The sequence below is a fragment of the Oncorhynchus masou genome, chromosome 25 (genome assembly GCF_036934945.1).
Source record: "Oncorhynchus masou masou isolate Uvic2021 chromosome 25, UVic_Omas_1.1, whole genome shotgun sequence".
Classification (NCBI taxonomy): domain Eukaryota; kingdom Metazoa; phylum Chordata; class Actinopteri; order Salmoniformes; family Salmonidae; genus Oncorhynchus; species Oncorhynchus masou.
Genome location: NC_088236.1, coordinates 42,501,220 through 42,521,319, shown reverse-complemented (window position 1 = coordinate 42,521,319; position 20,100 = coordinate 42,501,220). Strand labels below are relative to the sequence as shown.

The 20,100-nt window shown below is 44.2% G+C and overlaps 1 protein-coding gene across 1 annotated transcript in view; it reads left to right on the top strand.

The window, feature by feature from the left end:
• The window catches only part of LOC135514379 (fibrinogen C domain-containing protein 1-like), a 159,699-nt gene that overhangs the window by 33,602 nt on the left and 105,997 nt on the right, over positions 1 to 20,100 (top strand). Inside the window, exon 2 of the mRNA XM_064937823.1 lies at positions 893 to 1,378. Within this exon, the coding sequence (XP_064793895.1) occupies positions 893 to 1,378 (486 nt within the window). The remainder of the gene's footprint in view (positions 1 to 892; positions 1,379 to 20,100) is intronic.

Here is a 20,100-nt window from a genome sequence, read left to right as displayed (position 1 = left end):
CCTGTCTCTGACAGTTCCTTCGACTTCATGGCTTGGTTTTTGCTCTGACATGCACTGTCAACTGTCAAACCTTATATAGACAGGTGTGTGCTGTCCAATCATTTGAAGTTACCACAGATGGACTCCAATCAAGTTGTATAAACATCTCAAGGATGATCAATGGAAACCTGAGTTCAATTTCGAGTCTCATAGCAAAGGGTCTGAATACCTTTGTAAAGGAAAATCTAAAACCTGTTTTCAGTTAGTCATTGTGTATAGATTGATGAGAAATGTTATCATTCTTAGAATAAGCCTGTAACGTAACAAAATGTGGAAAAAGTCAAGGGGTCTGAATACTTTCCGAATGCATTGTATGTCACCCATTGAGCATGTTTGGGATGCTCTGGATCTATGTGTACGACAGCTTGTTCCAGTCCCCGCCTATATCCAGCAACTTTGCATAGTCATTGAAGAGGAGAGGGACAATATTCCACAGGCCACAGTCAACATCCTGATCAACTCTATGCGAAGGAGATGTTGCGCTGCATGAGGCAAATGGTGGTCACACCAGATAATGACTGGTTTTCTTATCCAAGCCTTTACGTTTTATCTTTAAGATATCTGTATTACCAGTCATTTGACATCCATAGATTAAGGCCAAATTTCTTTATTTCAATTGGCTGATTACCTTACATGATCTGTAACTCAGTAAAATCTTTGAAATTGTTGCATGTTGCGTTCATCTTTTTTGTTCAGTGTAGTATGACTTTGCTCATAAATGATTTGTGAAGCATCTATGTAGTGCTTTTGAAGCCTTTATGAATGTTCTATAAAACCTGTAGAAATTGTTTGTGTAAAGTCGGTCCTAATCTCATGCTATTCTCTCCTCTGTGTCTCTCACCTGTCTCCCCAGAGGATGGGCTGTAGCTACTTCCTGTGCACCATTCTGTTCTTTGTGGCTGTCCTCCTGGCCGTCATGGCAACGGGTACCATCCTACTCATGAACCACTACCAAGCTCCACCCCCCGGCACCAACGACGGCCCCCCACTCATCTCCACCAACCACGACGAGGGCAACGCCCTGGTGACGGTCGAGCGGGGCGATGGTTCGCGCATCAACATCTTCATCGACCCCAACTGCCCCGACTACAACAACAACTTCATGCGGATGGAGGCCGTGCAGACGTCGCTGCTCCATTCGCTGACCGACCATGACACGGACCTGAAGTCAGTGAAGGGCCAGGACCGAGCCCTGTTGGTGAAGCTGGCTGAGGAGGTGGCCAAGCTATCGGGCCATGCCAGCCAGCTTAAGTTGGAGTACGAATCTCTGAGGCGAGGCCAGGGGAACCTGGGACAAGAGCTCAACACTCTGCAGACGGAGCAAGGTCGTCTTATACAGGTTAGAGGCCCTCCCTAAAGGCTCCATAGGCCCCAAAGCACCATTCCACTACTTACCCAGTGAAAGTGGGAGGTTAATGCTTTCTTTTCTTAGTGTATTTTATCCAAAGCCATTTCTACAACTCTCCCATTTCTTTTCCAACTGAGTATGTTCTGTACTGGAGTAAGCCTGGTTAATGAGCCAGGTTACTGTGCTCAAGGGCATAACTGCACTATTCTCCATCTGAATTTCAGGCCAACAGCCTTCTGATAAACCTTCTGATAACTATGTATGTAGGCCTACCATTTAATGCTTGGCTCTACTACTGCATAAACTGATGACGCCCATATACACGGAGTATACAAAACATTAACACCTGCTCTTTCCATGGCAGACTGACCCGGTGAATCCAGGTGAACGCTATGATCCCTTATTGATCTCATTTGTGAAATCCACTTCAAGTCAATGTAGATGAAGGGGAGGAGACAGGTTATAGAATGATTTTTAAGCCTTGAGAATTGAGACATGGATTGTAATGTGTGCTATTCAGAGGGTGAATGTGCAAGATAAAATATTGAAGTGTCCTTGACTGAAGTATGGTAGTAGGTGCCAGGCACACAGTTTTGTGTCAAGAACAGCAACACTGCAAGGTATTTCATGCTCAACAGTTTCCCGTGTGTATCAAGAATGGTCCACCACACAATGGACATCGAGCCAACTTGACACAGCTGTGGGAAGCATTGAAGTCAACATGGGCCAGCATACCTTTGAAACGCTTTTGACACCTTGTAGAGTCCTTGCCCCCATGAATTGAGGCTGTTCTGAGTGCAAGAGGTATTCCTAATGTTTAGTATAGAAGTGTATAGCGTATGAAGATTTTTTGTTTGAATAATAACATGAAGGTTGATCTCCTGTCCTTCTCACGCTCTCTACTACAATCTAGCTTCACCAGACTAGATTAACCGACAGGAAAAGTATTGCCGTGTTTAGGAAAGTTGGTTGGTTCAAATCACAAGCCTCATGTTCTCCAACTCTTAATAGAGGTCGACCGCTATTGTCCGTTCAGCTCTTTTGACTTGAACAGTTGTTTTTTTCCATTCAGCACTTAATTCAAAGTCACTCATTAGATCAATTCTGAGCGTGGTAAAAATTAAATTAGTTGTTTTACCATCATCTGCAATATTGCACTGGCAGCCTCACAGTGAGAGGAGTTCCTTCTCAAGTACCTGGGTAAACATTTGTCGAAGGCCCCCCCACACACACATACAGTACATACACCGTTGTAAACTGATTAGATGGACGGAATGTTAGAACATGTTCACGAAATTACAGTAAACGAAAATGTACGCTTTATCCAGTATAAATTAATGAGGCTTGCAAAAGCATTCATCCCCCTTGGCATTTTTCCTATTTGGTTGCCTTACAACCTGGAATTAAAATTGATTTTTGGGGAGTTTGTGTCATTTGATTTATACAACATGCCTACCACTTTGAAGATGCAAAATATGTTTTATTGTGAAACAAACTAGAAATAAGACAAAAAAACTGAAAACTTGAGCGTGCATAATTATTCACCCCCCCAAAGTCAATACTTTGTAGAGCCACCTTTGCAGGAATTACAGTGACAATTCTCTTGGGGTATGTCTCTATAAGCTTGGTACATCTTGCCATAGGGATTTTGCCCATTCTTCAAGGTAAAACTGCTCTAGCCAATTCAAGTAGGATGGGTTCAGCTGGTGTACAGCAATCTTTAAGTCATACCACAGATTCTCAATTGGATTGAGGTCTGGGCTTTGACTAGGCCCTTAAACCACTTGAGTGTTGCATTAGCAGTATGCTTAGGGTCATTGTCCTGCTGGAAGGTGAACCCCCGTCCCAGTCTCAAATCTCTGGAGACTGAAACAGGTTTTCCTCAAGAATTTCCCTGTATTTAGCGCCATCCATCATTCCTTCAATTCTGACCAGTTTCCCAGTCTCTGCCAATGAAAAACATCCTCACAGCATGATGCTGCCACTGTGGGATGGAGTGATGAGAGGTGTTGGGTTTGCGCTAGACATAGTGTTTTCCTTGATGGCCAAAAAGCTACATTTGTCTCTCATCTGACCAGAGTACCTTCTTCCATATGTTTGGGGAGTCTCCCACATGCCTTTTGGCGAACCAAATGTGTTTGCTTGTTTTTTTCTTTAAGCAATGGCTTTTTTCTGGCCACTCATCCGTAAAGCCCAGCTTTGTGGAGTATAGGGCTTAAATGGACAGATACACCAATCTCCGCTCTGGAGCTTTTCAGCTCTTTCAAAGTTATCTCTGATCAATGCCATCCTTGCCTGGTCCATTAGTGTTGGTGGGTGGCCCTCTCTTGGCAGGTTTGTTGTGATGCCATATTGTTTCCATTTAAAAAAAATGGAATACAATACTCAGTTTTAGAGATGTTCAGGACCAGTTTATTACTGTCCACCCATTCTAAAACAGACTGCAATTAAGGGTTTAAGGGTTTCAGTGACTTCATTAGCTGTGGTTGCTGATGCGTATATGGTTGAATCATCAGCATACATGGACACATATGCTTAGCTTAATGCCAGTGGCAGGTCATTGGTAAAAAATAGAAAACAAGACAAAACCAATAGTAAAGGTCATGGAATCGGTGGCAGCTAGTAGACCGGTGACGATGACCGCCGAGCGCCACTCGAACAGGGATAGGAGCCACCTTCCGTGGAAGTCGTGACAGTTACCCACCCCCCGACACCCGGCTCCTGCAGTGCGCCGACACCGGCCTCGTGGGCGACCCGGAGGCCGAGGCGCAAAGCAATCCGGATGGAGGCGGTGGAAATCACTCAGCAGTGATGAATCCAAGATGTCCTCCACCGGTACCTAGCACCTCTCCTCCGGACCGTACCCCTCCCAATCCACGAGGTACTGCAGGCCCCTTACCCGGCGTCTAGAATCCAGGATGGACGTACCGTGTACACCGTGGGCCCCTCGATGTCCAGAGGGGGCGGAGGGGCCTCCGGCACCTCACCTTCCTGCAGGGGATCAGCTACCACCGGCCTGAAGAAAGACATATGAAACAAGGGGTTAATGCGATAGTAAGGAGGGAGCTGTAACCTATAACACACCTTGTTTATCCTCCTCAGGACTTTGAATGGCCCCACACACCGCGGCCCCAGCTTCCGGCAGGGCAGACGGAGGGTTTCGGGTCGAGACCCAGACCCGGTCCCCCGGGGCGAACACAGGGGCCTCACTGCGGTGGCGGTCAGCGCTCACCTTCTGCTGCCCACCCGCCCGTTTGAGCGATTCCTGGATGGCTTTCCAAGTCTCCTTTGAGCGCTGCACCCACTCCTCCACAGCAGGAGCCTCGGTCTGGCTCTGATGCCACGGTGCCAGGACCGGCTGGTAGCCCAACAAGCTCTGGCAAGGCGGCAGGTTCGTGGAGGAGTGGCGGAGTGAGTTTTGGGCCACCTCAGCCCATGTGACATACCTCGCCCATTCTCCTGGCCGGTCCTGGAAATACGACAGCTGAAACCTACCCACATCCTGGTTCACTCTCTCCACCTGCCCATTGCGCTCGGGGTGAAAACCTGAGGTCAGGCTGATCGAGAACCCCAGACGCTCCATGAACGCCCTCCAAACCCAGGACGTGAACTGGGGACCCCGGTCATAAACTATGTCCTCAGGCACCCCGTAGTGCCGGAAGACGTGGGTAACCAGGGCCTCCACAGTCTGCAGGGCCGTAGGGAGACCGGGCAATGGGAGGAGACGGCAGGACTTCGAAAACCGATCCACAACGACCAGGATTGTGGTTTTCCCCTGAGACGGGGGAAGGTCGGTGAGGAAGTCCACCGACAGATGTGACCAAGGCCATTGTGGAACGGGGAGGGGCTGTAACTTCCCTCTAGGCAGGTGTCTAGGAGCCTTACTCTGAGCGCACACCGAACAGGAGGAGACATAAAACCTCACTTCCTTCGCTAAAGTGGGCCACCAGTACTTCCCCCTAAGACCCCGCACCGTCCTCCCAATTCCCGGATGACCCGAAGAGGGTAGTGTGTGGGCCTACCGGATCAATTTGTCACGAACACCAAGCGGCACGTACACGTCCACGTCCACCTCCCATACCACCGGTGCCACCAGACATGAGGCTGGAAGGATGGGAGTCGGATCGATGGACCGCCCCTCGGTATCATAGAGACGGGACAGCGCGTCAGCCTTAGTGTTAAGGGAACCTGGTCTATAGGAGATGGTGAACCGCAATCTGGTGAAAAGCATGACCCACCTTGCCTGGCGAGGATTCAGTCTCCTCGCTGCCCAGATGTACTCCAGACTATGGTGGTCAGTACAGATGAGAAAAGGGTGTTTAGCCCCCTCAAGCCAATGTCTCCACACCTTCAGAGCTTTTACCACAGCCAGCAACTCCCGGTCCCCCATGTCATGGTTTCGCTCCACCGGCCCGAGCTTCCTCGAAAAACAAGCGCAGGGGTGGAGCTTCGATGGCATGCCCGAGCGCTGTGATAGCACGGCTCCAACCCCAGCCTCGGACGCGTCCACCTCCACTATGAATTCCAAAAAGGGGTCCGGATGAGCCAATATGGGAGCATCGGTAAACAGCGCCATCAGACAACTAAAAGCTCTGCACGCCTCCGCTGACCACCGCAAACGCACCGGGCCCCCCCTTCAGCAGTGAGGTAATGGGAGAAGCCACCTGGCCAAAACTCTGGATAAACCTCCGGTAGTAATTGGCAAACCCTAAGAACCGTTGCACCTCCTTTACCGTGGTCGGAGTCGGCCAATTACGCACGGCTGCAACGCGGTCACCACCCCAGATGTGGAAATGCGATACCCGAGGAAAGAGATGGCTTGTTTGGAGAACACATGTTTCTCAGCCTTGACGTACAGGTCATGCTCCAACAATCGCCCAAGTACCCTGCACACCAGAGACACATGCGTGGCGCGTGTGGCGGAATAGATCAGAATGTCATCGATATAAACCACCACCCCCTGCCCATGCAGGTCCCTGAGAATCTCGTCTATGAAGGATTGAAAGACGACTGGAGCATTCTTCAACCCAAACGGCATGACGAAGTACTCATAATGGCCAGATGTGGTACTAAACACGGTCTTCCACTCGTCTCCCTCCCGGATACGCACCAAGTTATCCTGAGATCCAGTTTTGTGAAAAAGCGCTCCCCGTGAAATGATTCCACCATTATAGCGATGAGAGGTATCGGGTAACTAAACCCCACTGTGATGGAATTTAGACCTCTATAATCAATGCACGGACGCATTCCTCCCTCCTTCTTCTTCACAAAAAAGAAACTCGAGGAGACAGGTGACGTGGAGGGCCGAATGTACCCTTGTCCCAGAGATTCAGTGACATATGTCTCCATAGCCAGTGTCTCTTCCTGTGACAGTGGGTACACGTGACTCCTGGGAAGTGCTTTGTTTACCTGGAGGTTTATCGCGCAATCCTCTCGTCGATGAGGTGGTAATTGATGAGGTGCCAAATCGGCATATTCTGAGGGAATGCGCACAGTGGAAACCTGGTCTGGACTCTCCACCGTCATTGCACTGATGGAAACTCCTATACACTTACCTGAACACCTACCTATACACCTAGCACAGGCTGAAGAGGAGCTGGAGACGAGGTAGGGAGGCAGCTCCTCTCCCATCGGTCCATTCTCTCCATCTGGTCCATCGCCGTCCTGATCCGGTGTAGGATGTCCATGTGATGGAGGACATGGTCTTGCATTGATGAGAGAGGGGGCGCAGCTGCTCCTGCTGACTCCATTGCTTATGGTGCGGCCCTGACGGAGGCTGTCACGAAAGCTAGGAGTGGTGGGTGTGGAGTCGGGCGCAGAGAGCAAAGCTTCCAATGTAGACGTATTTATTCAGCTGGGTCTAGCCAACATACAGGCACAATGACCAATAAACAGTTAAGTCTCCCAAAACCCGGGAAAATAACGAACAGCAAAAATACATATAAGCAAAACAAAAATCTACCACTGACAGAGAGGAATAAGCCCGCACAAAAGCAGGCGGGCCCTGGAAGTTTAAATAGCCCTGAATTAACAACAAATAAGGTACAGGTGAAAACAATCAAGACACAACCAACAGAAAAGAAAACCGAATTGGTGGCAGCTAGTAGACCGGTGACGACGACCGCCGAGGGCCGCCCGAACAGGGAGAGGAGCCACCGTTGGTGGAAGTCGTGACAATAACTCACTGTATCACAATTCCAGTGGGTCAGAAGTTTACATACATTAAGTTGACTGTGGCTTTAAACAGCTTGGATAATTCCAGAAAATTATGTCATGGCTTTAGAAGCTTCTGATAGGCTAATTTACATCATTTGAGTCAATTGGAGGTGTACCTGTGGATCTATTTCAAGGCCTACCTTCAAACTCAGTGGTTCATCCTTGGGAGCAATTTCCAAACGCCTGAAGGTACCACATTCATCTGTACAAACAGTAGTATGCAAGTATAAATACCATGGGACCACGCAGCCGTCATACCTCTCAGGAAGGAGACGCGTGCTGTCTCCTAGAGATGGACGTACTCTGGTGCAAAAAGTGCAAATCAATCCCAGAGCAACAGCAAAGGACCTTGTGAAGATGCTGAAGGAAACAGATACAAAATTATCTATATCCACAGTAAAACATGTCCTATATAGACATGAACTGAAAGGCTGCTCAGCAAGGAAGAAAACATTGCTTCAAAACCTCCACCAAATAGCCAGACTACTGAACATGGGGACAAAGATGGTACTTTTTGGAGAAATGTCTGATGCCTGGTCTGATGAAACAAAAATTGAACTGTTAGGCCATAATGACCATCATTTTATTTGGAGGAAAAAGGGGGAGGCTTACAAACCGAAGAACACCATCCTAGCCCTGAAGCACGGGGGTGGCACCATCATGTTGTGGGGGTGTTTGCTGCAGGAGCGATTGGTGCACTTCACAAAATAGATGGCTTTAATGAGGAAGGAAAATTATGTGGATATATTGAAACAACAACTCAAGATATTAGTCAGGAAGTTAAAACTTGGTCGCAAATGGGTCTTCCAAATGGACAATGACCCCAAGCATACTTCCAAAGTCAAGGTATTGGAGTGGCCATCACAAAGTCCTGACCTCAAGCCTATAAAACATTTGTGGGCAGAACTGAAAAAGTGTGTGTGAGCAAGGAGGCCTACAAACCTGACTCAGTTACACCAGCTATGTCAGGAGGAATGGGCCAAAATTCACCCAAATTATTATGGGAAGCTTGTTGAAGGCTCCTCAAAACATTTTGACCCAAGTTAAACATTTTAAAGGCAATGCTACCAAATACTAATTGAGTGTATGTAAACTTCTGACCCACTGGGAATGTGATGAAAGAAATAAAAGCTGAAATAGATCATTCTCTACTATTATTCTGACATTTCACATTCTTAAAATAAAGTGGTGATCCTAACTGACCTAAAACAGGGAATTTTTACTAGGATTAAATGTCAGGAATCTTGAAAAACGGACCTCATCTTTAGCTTTAGAACAAAGTTCTATAGCATTAGTAAAAATGTTATCGATACATGTGGATGATATTGTTCCTGTAGTGTTTGTAAACACCCTGGTAGGTTGATTAATAACCTGAACAGGCACTGGTTACAGTAAGAAGCTTCCTCTTGAGTGGACAGCGTGATGAAAACCAGTCAACATTCAGGTCCCCAAGAAAGTAGACCTCTCTGTTTACATCACATACACTATCAAGCATTTCACACATATTATTTAGATACTGACTATTAGCACTTGGTGGCCTATAGCAACACCCCAAAAGAAAAGGCTTTAGATGTGCCAAGTGAACCTGCAGCCACAACACTTCAATAACACTTGACATAAGATCGTCTGTAAGCATTACAGGGATATGGCTCTGAATATATACAGCAACACCTCCCCCATAAGCTTTTCTGTCTCTTCTATGAATGAATTATCCAATTGAGTCTCAGAAATGGCTAATATATGAATGTTATCTGATGTTAGCAAGTTATTGATTTCATTAACCTTATTTCTAAGGCTACATCACTCAACTGTACTGTGTACTGAATCACAGTACAGTTGAGTGATGATATGATTGACAGTTGACAGTACAGTTGGCATTAATCTGTGATTCTTGTCTTGATTGGGTTTGGTTAGGATTGGCCAGTCGGTGGGTAATGTAGTATGTATGTATGCATGTTCTTCTGAAGGGAAAAAATGGCAAATAACAAGCAATAATGATGATAGTACGTGAATGCATAATTTGGTCAAATGCTTTAAAATGATAAATTGTCATATGAATATACAATTAATAAACATATCAATAGGTAAAATGAATAAGTGATTAAGCTATGAAAAGATACCACATGGAATTTTGAAAGGAAGGACAATCTTAAAATTAAAGGGGAATGGAATCACTTCAGGAAGTTAAGCTGAGCAAAGAGATGTAATTAATCCACTAATACTAAACATGTGCTTGTAACAAAGAAAACTCCATTTTGAACAATGTTTATTAGAGGTGTATGGTTGCACCATCTTCAATTTCCATAGTAACAACTGACACCAATGCTTCATGAATTTTTCTGAGCTAAACGACTACCGCCCCGTAGCACTCACTTCCGTCATCATGAAGTGCTTTGAGAGACTAGTCAAGGACCATATCACCTCCACCCTACCTGACACCCTAGACCCACTCCAATTTGCTTACCGCCCAAATAGGTCCACAGACGACGCGATCTCAATCACACTGCACACTGCCCTAACCCATCTGGACAAGAGGAATACCTATGTGAGAATGCTGTTCATCGACTACAGCTCGGCATTTAACACCATAGTACCCTCCAAGCTCGTCATCAAGCTCGAGACCCTGGGTCTCGACCCCGCCCTGTGCAAATGGGTACTGGACTTCCTGACGGGCCGCCCCCAGGTGGTGAGGGTAGGCAACAACATCTCCACCCCGCTGATCCTCAACACTGGGGCCCCACAAGGGTGCGTTCTGAGCCCTCTCCTGTACTCCTTGTTTACCCACGACTGCGCGGCAACGCACGCCTCCAACTCAATCATCAAGTTTGCGGACGACACAACAGTGGTAGGCTTGATTACCAACAACAACGAGACGGCCTACAGGGAGGAGGTGAGGGCCCTCGGAGTGTGGTGTCAGGACAATAACCTCACACTCAATGTCATCAAAACTAAGGAGATGATTGTGGACTTCAGGAAACAGCAGAGGGAACACCCCCCTATCCACATCGATGGAAAAGTAGTGGAGAGGGTAGTAAGTTTTAAGTTCCTCGGCATACACATCACAGACAAACTAAATTGGTCCACTCACACAGACAGCATCGTGAAGAAGGCGCAGCAGTGCCTCTTCAACCTCAGAAGGCTGAAGAAAGTCGGCTTGTCACCAAAAACACTCACAAACTTCTACAGATGCACAATCGAGAGCATCCTGGCGGGCTGTATCACCGCCTGGTACGGCAACTGCTCCGCCCACAACCGTAAGGCTCTCCAGAGGGTAGTGAGGTCTGCACAACATATCACCGGGGGCAAACTACCTGCCCTCCAGGACACCTACACCACCCGATGTTACAGGAAGGCCATAAAGATCATTAAGGACAAAACCCACCCGAGCCACTGCCTGTTCACCCCGCTATCATCCAGAAGGCGAGGTCAGTACAGGTGCATCAAAGCTGGGACCGAGAGACTGAAAAACAGCTTCTATCACAAGGCCATCAGACTGTTAAACCACTAACATTGAGTGGCTGCTGCCAACACACTGACTCAACTCCAGCCACTTCAATAATGGGAATTGATAGGAAAGGATGTAAAATATATCACTAGCCACTTTAAACAATGCTACCTAATATAATGTTTACATACCCTACATTATTCATCTCATATGTATACGTATATACTGTACTCTATCATCTACTGCATCCTTATGTAATACATGTATCACTAGCCACTTTAACTATGCCACTTTGTTTACATACTCATCTCATATGTATATACTGTACTCGATACCATCTACTGTATCTTGCCTATGCTGCTCTGCACCATCACTCATTCATATCTTTATGTACATATTCTTTATCCCCTTATGCACAGTGTAAGATATTAGTTTTGGAATTTTTAGTTAGATTACTTGTTGGTTATTACTGCATTGTCGGAACTGGAAGCACAAGCATTTCGCTACACTCGCATTAACATCTGCTAACCATGTGTATGCGACAAATAAAATTTGATTTGATTTGAATAGGAGAGAGCAAATTGTGAATTTTGGATTGGTGACTGAAAGTGGAGTTAGCCTATTCAATTTAGCTCTCGTATTTTTGATGTAAATGTTTTCATTATTAACTTTACAAAATAAAATACTCTTATTGACAATTTGAAGAGCATTTGTCATTAGGATGAGCTAGACCTAGCTAAAACAAAATGGCTAGTGATTAGATATGAAGCTAGCTAGGCAGCCAAGCAGAAGAGAGGGCTGCTACATGATTGCTATTTTACCAGTAAAATGCATGATCCACATATTATTATCTAGTTATAGTAATTATTAGCTTAACTAGCTAACTACGTACATAGCTAAATATATACATTTTATTTTTTATTTGTGATATCTATGATTCATAAAAAATAGTAAGCCTGCTGACAGTTGGTTGCAAGAAGTAATGTATCTTTGCTTTAAGCCTTAAGCCTAACCCTTATAATGATAGCTAGCTATCTGTAATGACCTTTGGACGCTCAGGCTGGTAGACAGCTTGGTAACTAAATTATCCTGGTCTAGCTGGTTCGTGACTTTACTACTTACAGGCATACATTATCATATTACCTCAGTTATGTTCTATCAGATATTAAATTATGTTGCATATTTTCTCAAATGAGTGAAAAACTTTAGATAATAAAATGCTACTTTGTCACCTTGCAAGCCAATTTATAACTGCAGGGTCATCGCTTGTACTATTAGGCCTAATTTGTAAGTCGCTCTGGATAAGAGCGTCTGCTAAATGACTTAAATGTAATGTAAATGTATAATATTAGGCCTATATATAAATAAGGTCTGTGTTTTCTTAAAATCTCTCTCTCACTCTCTCTCTCTCTCTCATCCATGTATACACTTAAGGTAGTCTAGCTAGCTACATTTTCTGATATTACACGTTTCTACATTTGTCAGAAGGTTGTTTTCATTTCAAGTTAAAGTTTACTATTAGCTGGCTGGCTTGCTAGCTAACATTACATTTATGATCTGTGTAGTAATATGCAGGGTAGTACAGTCATGAGTTGGGATTATGGTTAATTGTTTAGCTAGCTAGCTACATGTCTTAACAAAAGACTCCACTATGCAAGTATCCATTTCAATAGAATATTAATGATGTCACTGCGACAGCTGTTGATAGACGTAGCTGGTAAATTCGCTCTCTACTCTGATTTCAAAGTACTCTCATCTGAGTGTGACAGAGCGCAGAATAACTGACATATTTACAAACGCTCAACATCCATTGAAATGGCTGGTGTCAATGAACGTTGGCAAGAAAAGCATAATTCAATTGTTGCCATCAGCAACACTCTAGATAGCATAAACAGCCTAATCAACTCTACTAGGGTGAGTAAAATGGTCAGAGTGAGCTTTTTAGAGTGGTCTTTTAATGTCCCCAGCACAAGGTTCACCTGTGTAATGATCATGCAGTTTGATATGGTACATCTGTCAGGTGGATTGATTGTCTTGGCAAAGGAGAAATGCTTACAAACAGGGCTGTAAACAAATTTGTGCTAAAGAAATATGCTTTTTGTGCAAATGGAACATTTCTTGGATCTTTTATTTCAGCTCATGAAACATGGGATCAACATTCTACATGTTTTGTTAATATTTTTCTTCAGTGTAATTACTGGTCTAAATCGCCATACAACTTTATTCAAAGTCAACTTTGGTGCTGCAGCCAAAGGCATTGACCTACAATCTTCTCCTTTGCAAGGTATTGTAACTCTAATAAGCACAGCGTGCATGCACAATGATTTGGCTGTGGACTAATGCACTCTAAAAATACAGTCCTTTAAAATGTCAGATTTCCTGCCACAAATCCCCTATGAGACGAAACCTGACTGCACTAAGCAGACAAGGCTGCAAAAACAAAAATAGGTTGCATTTTGAAACTTTTTCACAAAGCAACTACACACTTGTATCTATAACGTATAACCGAATCAGACATTTTTCCTGTGGACTTTTAAGGTATTGATACAACAAATGGCCCTTCAAAATGTTCCATTCATCAGTGTAGAACGACCCCTGATCTCTGTGTAAAATATGAATACTTAGTAGGAGAGAAGTGCTTTAGGTATATCAACTGGGAACTTGCCCTGAAAAGGTGTTTAAAGTAGCTAAACTGTATCTCTTTACAAACTCACGACATGTTCAAAAATCTACTAATCGCGGCTTCAAATCACCATACCACTTTGTGCAAAGTCAACTTAGGCACTGCAGCCCAACTAATACTCTTCTCCTTTGCATGGTATTATAACTAATAAGTACAGTATGCATGCATGTACTTATTTGAGTCTTGTAGGTGTGGTTCTGCATTTGGTTAATGATGTTTGTCCCCTATGAGACACTGTAGATGTGGAAGCCTATTTTACTCTCCAAAAGAATCTCCAGAATAAATCTATGATACCTCAAGGAATCTGTGATTAATTTTGCAGAGGATGTTTTAGTTGCGTAATTTTACATCCTAACTAAGGTGTTTGGTGCACTATTCCTCAAGTTAAAAAAGTATGTGACGTGTTGACATATGCAAACAAAGTCGGAGCTGCCAGGCAGATCTGTCTCACTGTCTATGCTATTGGATAGAGAGTCATCACCGCAGCTGTTCACCCCATGTTCTTGTGCAAATGGACATCGTCAAATCAAAACCCAACCGTTATTTACCCGTTGTGACGCACCGATGTTCCAAACTCCATTTTAAATGAGATTGTCAAAGTCTACACTAGGGAAAGTAAGTCAATTCCCAGTGTCATCATGAAAATCCTCATCAATCAATATTTATGAGATAATCCATTTGAAGTTTAAAACCATTTGATTGTATGAGAGACAGTCTGCAAAAGCATTCTTTTTGTGTTTTAATGCTAGCATTTACATACACTGAAACACCAAAATGTGGTTTCACAACACTCTTAAATTCAAGTACCTCTTTGGTGTTTCAGAGTACTTCCGTTCTGTTTTGAAATATATTCAGTGTGTCGTAACACCTACATTGGGTTTACATTAAAACACCAGATCTTGGCTTAGGTTCACTAGTTTTCATGGTTTTACTGCACAATGATGGTGTTTTGAGTCTTTCTATTTTAATAGTGTGGAGCAGCAGAAGGAGAACTGCACAATACAAAGCAACACATTTTCAAGATCCATTCAACAGTAACTAGAGCCTAGATTTCACCAGAGTACTGAGTACTGTATGTCAGGATTCAAACAATAACCATAATCCATAGCCCAGTTGTCAAAGCTATCAAGGTCTGCCAGAGGAACACATTTTTTTTGTTTGAAGTGTTTGTATCTCCTCTCATACCTCTCTAACGTTTTGCAAACTCGCTCAACTTCTGTAATATTGGATTCAACTATAGAACAGAATGACAAAAGAGATCTACTTTCCTAACCTACTGTCTTTTATACCCTGTATCAGGGGGAATTATAACAGCTAAGTATGTCATAAGAAGAGTGTGAGATATATGGGCTTTGAAAGTGGATTTTGAGACAGTTGTGGTAGAAGTGGATGGTGTCAGTCTGGTCTCGTGGGCGTAAGGTAGCCTAGTGGTGTTGGGCCAGTAACCGAACGGTTGCTGGATCAAATCCCCGAGCTGACAAGGTACAAATCTGTCGTTCTGCTCCTGAACAAGGCAGTTAACCCACTGTTCCCTGGTAGGCTGTCATTGTAAATAAGAATTTGTTCTTAACTGACTTGCCGAGTTAAATAAAAAAATATATATTAAAAAATGGTGGTAGTTCTGTCAACTACAGACCATATCCCCCAAGGGTTCTAAACATGTTTGAGCCGTTCCCATTTGACTGCACCTCTATATCTGTCTCTCTGTCTCCTTTCTACTAGACTGTCCTAAATAATGAAATACGAAAGGGATTGGGATTCCAAAAGGAGAGGGGGTGGTGCTGTTAACTACCTTGATTCCCACTGTGAATTTAAAGTCCTGCATGAGCCCTGATGCCTACTGCCACTTTATTATCAACATGACCTCATTAGAATGATCACTACAGGTAATAGATAACCGGTCTGTTGCTACATTCCATCAGGGCTGTGGTGATTATAGCCTCTGTCACAGAAACAAACATGTCTTCCCTCGCAAAGTCATCGGAATCAAGAAGAATGTTCGACTCATCTTGACTCATCTGTCACCCTAGCCGTTAAATTAACACTGGTTGGCACTTCTCCCCCTCCCGTCTCCAAGTGGCATCTGCTCATTGACAGCCAGCCAAACTCTGCTGCACAGTCACATTCACACAGTGAGTGTCGGAGACACATAGTCTAAGCTGTAGGAACACTGTCAGGCGAAATGTACATTTAGAGAAGAGATCCAAAGCCTTCTCCTTCAGACAAGGTATCAGGTAAAAGTGAGGAGTGTCGTGCTTTCCAGGCAGTGCTTTCTGTGAAGCCATTTGACAGTGTTGATAATAGTACCCAGAGGGAGATAAGAAAAACATTTCGGAGGAAAGAAGAGAGAGGTGGGGTAATTTAGTTATTGATTTTAATGGAGAGACCTCTGGATGAGTTTTCACTTGTAAAAAAAACTGCAAAAAGAGTGATAACTGAAGCTCAGAGCACAATGCAATTTTTATATTTGGCGCCCCCTTGTCATTGTTCTTTCGTTCTAGGGCACATATGTTTTAATGAGAATTGTTGGCCTACATCACTTTTTACAAGCTGAGAGTTCAAGCAAATAATATCGTAGAGCATTTCCACAGTGACAAAAATGTATCGTGGACCAAATTTACAAAACAACAACATTATTTCTGGAACTACAGATACTGTCGAATCTCTGCTCGTAGTCTTCCATTCTGTATATTATTGTTCACAAAGTACAGTATATCAAACTGCTGTAGGACCCGCTACTGTGAGAGAGAGAGGGCTTCAGCAGATTAGAGGAGATGAGCAGAGAAAACTCCTAATAGCATGTATTTTTCATACCAGCGTTTTGGTTTGAGGCCCACTCGTGATTGACAGGCTAGTGCAATTGCTATAGAAGCATGTTAGGGAGGGGGACGAGGGGAAGGTGGGGGGGGGGGGGGCGTTTGGGAGAGGGAATCTGTGCAGAGAGCCGAGAGTGATCATGAAGTGCGCTGTCATCAATGTCAAACCCGAGGCATTGTGGGTCTCTAAAGAGTTCCTATGTCAGAGACAGAAGAGGAAGCGAGACACCTCACCCGCTGTTTTTTTGGGGGGTCTTTCTTGTTCAATGAAAGTCAAGGAACTAAGTAGACGAGACCCAGATGCTATTGCATTGGTGCCTATGGGAAACGCCCAGTTAAGGAGACTGGAACATAACTTTTTTTTCAACGGTAAACGGCCTTAGTGAACTATCTTCATTTATCCACCATCTTTCACGATGTCACCTTACTGTAGACCAGGCGTGGGCAACAGACCCGGCGCCAGGATAAAGTGACTAAGAAGGCAGTTGGAGTCGGTGAGGGGGCACAATTTTGGGGGTTCTCGCATTGGAATTATATTGAATTCTGCTTATACCACATTATACCACAATAAACATAAAGTTAAAATGCCGAGACCATAGATTGAGTGCTTTATAATCACAGGTTGGCGCGAAATCTGAAGCCTATCTCCACTGCACTGTATCAGCACAATGGACAGCGCCCTACACACTAAAGCGAGGCCATTTTGGTAATAGATTGGGTAATTCACCTACTAGAAACAGCCTGTGTCAATGCCGCCGTACACACAGTTGTCTTACCAAAATAATGAATAGCAGTTCGGCTTAGAATATCGACACAACTGCGAATGCAAACAAATGAATGTGAACAGAAGAAAACAGCGGTATCAGAGAGGCCTAGTAAGCAAAATATCAGATAGATAAAGACACGACACAATCTATATTTAGGCTAGTTGCGTTAACAGTAAACAAAAGACGAATGGAGATCCAAATGACAAAAACATCCTACTACAGTGAGTTGCAGCCATGCACAGCTGTCTTGCAAAACACATAGGCCAAAAGGCCTGCTTCAAGCATGGAAAACCGTGTCGCTCATGGGCACAGCAACACGTTGTGATATGTCACAATACACTTATGTGGATCACATTCCACCCACGTAATCAATTAAGCAATGCCAGCCTACCATAAACAGACAACCAATATGCACGGTTCCATTAACAACCACAAAAGCCATAATAGAAGTGATCTATTTGTATGAAGAAATAAAACGATATGTAGCTATAATCAGGGGCATCATTTTGGTTATTGCATTGGAATTATATGAAATTTTGTTTATATCACACTATACCACAATAAACATAACATTTTAAATGCCAACACCATTGAGTGCTTTTTACCAAGAAGTGTAAGGTTGGCTCGAAATCTCCGCTGCGCTCCATCAGCACCATGGACAGAGCCCTACACACATGGAAGTCATTTTGCCATTCCATGTCCTAGATTTTTGCTGAATGATGCCACTGGCTATACCATTAAGATTTTAAATAAAAACTAACCAGCTAGATTGTTTCTTACCTTTTCAGAAGAGTTGCAACCTCCTTGATGCTCTGTGGAACTTTCTGAGTTATCGATCATTCCATTCCCCCCCCCCAAGTCTTTTTGTAAGATCCCCCTTAAATGCCAATTGGATTAGTTGAGCTTTCCTCGGGTGTAGCATGCTTCTTGTGCTGAGGGAACACGTTTGTCAAAGTGGAAAATGAGTTCTCGCATGTAGCTTTGGATCCCCCACTATGATTTCATTTGAAATATCGTGTGACTTGTACAGTATGTAGTATTGTGGGGTTTGGTGCTCAACATCTTGGCAAGTTCCTTGTCTTTTCTGAGAATATATTCCATCATAGACAGAAAAGGTCCACTGCCACCCTCCCCTCTTGACTCTTTCGTGTCATTTGTCCCCCTCAGTGCTTACTGGTGGTTACTGGTTTGAAACAAGGAACTCAAGGATGCTCCAACAAATACATGCAATTTCTTGCCAGTGTTGACACTGATGTTCCCATAGCACTTCAAATTTGTTTTTCTTTCCACAATGCAGTGCATTTCAAATGCTCTTTGCATGCCTAGTGAATCCTTTGGTACTATCAATAGCATACTTACAATTAGAATACCCAGCTTGGGTGTAGTCCTTGTCTGCAATATCATTAACACAGAATTTCCGACATGGGAAACAAAAATAATTTGCTGTAGTAAAGCTCTGCTACCCGACCGGAGACCAACGAGCCCCAACATTATACATTGAGTTAGGGCCAGGCAGTGCCTGTTTTTAAATCAATAACTAGGGTATGGGTAGGGCTCGGGTATTACTCAATTGATCACTAACATTTTGAAGCTGAGCAATTTGCTTGTGCTCTGCTGTGCAGTCGTATCTGACTAAGACCATAACATGGTGTCAGAAGTCTTTAAACCCAAAAGAAAATGTTGAATGTTCCTTGAGATTTTTCAGAGTTAAGTGACCAAAAGTAGCTAACTGCTCTCTCATGTCTCTTCATTAGTTGATCAGAGCCAGAGATACTTTTGAGGACATGGGAAACTCCATTGGAATCATATTAACGTTGTGTACATTGCCCATGTCACGTCAATGGGCCGGACGGTGACTTCTGGGCGATTCTTGGACAAGGAGAGCTCTCCTTCAAGGAGTGAATGGGAGTCAATTGGGCGCTAGCACAAAACACAACATTACCATTAATTTAATCAACAAGAAGTACATTACACATCTTTTCCAAGATGTGATATAACTAACTTGCTATTTGTATTGTTGTATACCTTTGGAATCATGACATTATGTACTTTCGAGGAAACTAGGCACATTTCTTGACTCCTACCCTGACATTATCAGGAATGAAGGTAAGACCCAAGTGCAGACTGTGTGAAGTAACAATGTTTATTGTAACAACAGGGGCAGGCAAACGACAGGTCAAGGCAGGCAGGGATCAATAATCCACAGTAGAGGCCAAGGTATGGTACGGCAGGCAGGCAGGCTCAGGTCAGGCAGAGGTAGGTTATCCAGACGGGAGCAAAGGTACAGGTAGGTGGGCAGGCAGAGTGGTCAGGCAGGCAGGCTCGAATTCAGGACAGGCAAGGGTCAAAACCAGGAGGGCGAGAAAAGAGAGACTGGAAAAAGGATGAGCTGAGACACAAACCACTGGTAGGCATGAACAAACCAGACGAACTGGCACCGACAGACAGAAAAGACAAGTATAAAGCCCAGACGATAAGGGGGAAGATGGGCGACACCTGGAGCGGGTGGAGACCAGCACAAGGACAGGTGAAACAGATCAGGGCGTTACAGACTTTGAGATGGGATTGGGTGATGATTAGCTTAGCAACAGCATGACACAGCATGACAACGTGAATGCCCAGTGGTCGACAGTCGGCTGGGTGGGGGGCTATACTGTCCTCCATTCATTTCCCAACAGGATTCCTATCTGCAATATATCTTGCAGAGAAGCCCAAGCGGGTGACAGACAAAGAGGAGCAGTTGATGGATTTAATAAAGGAGGAAGTTCTTTCTGATTTCTGATTCT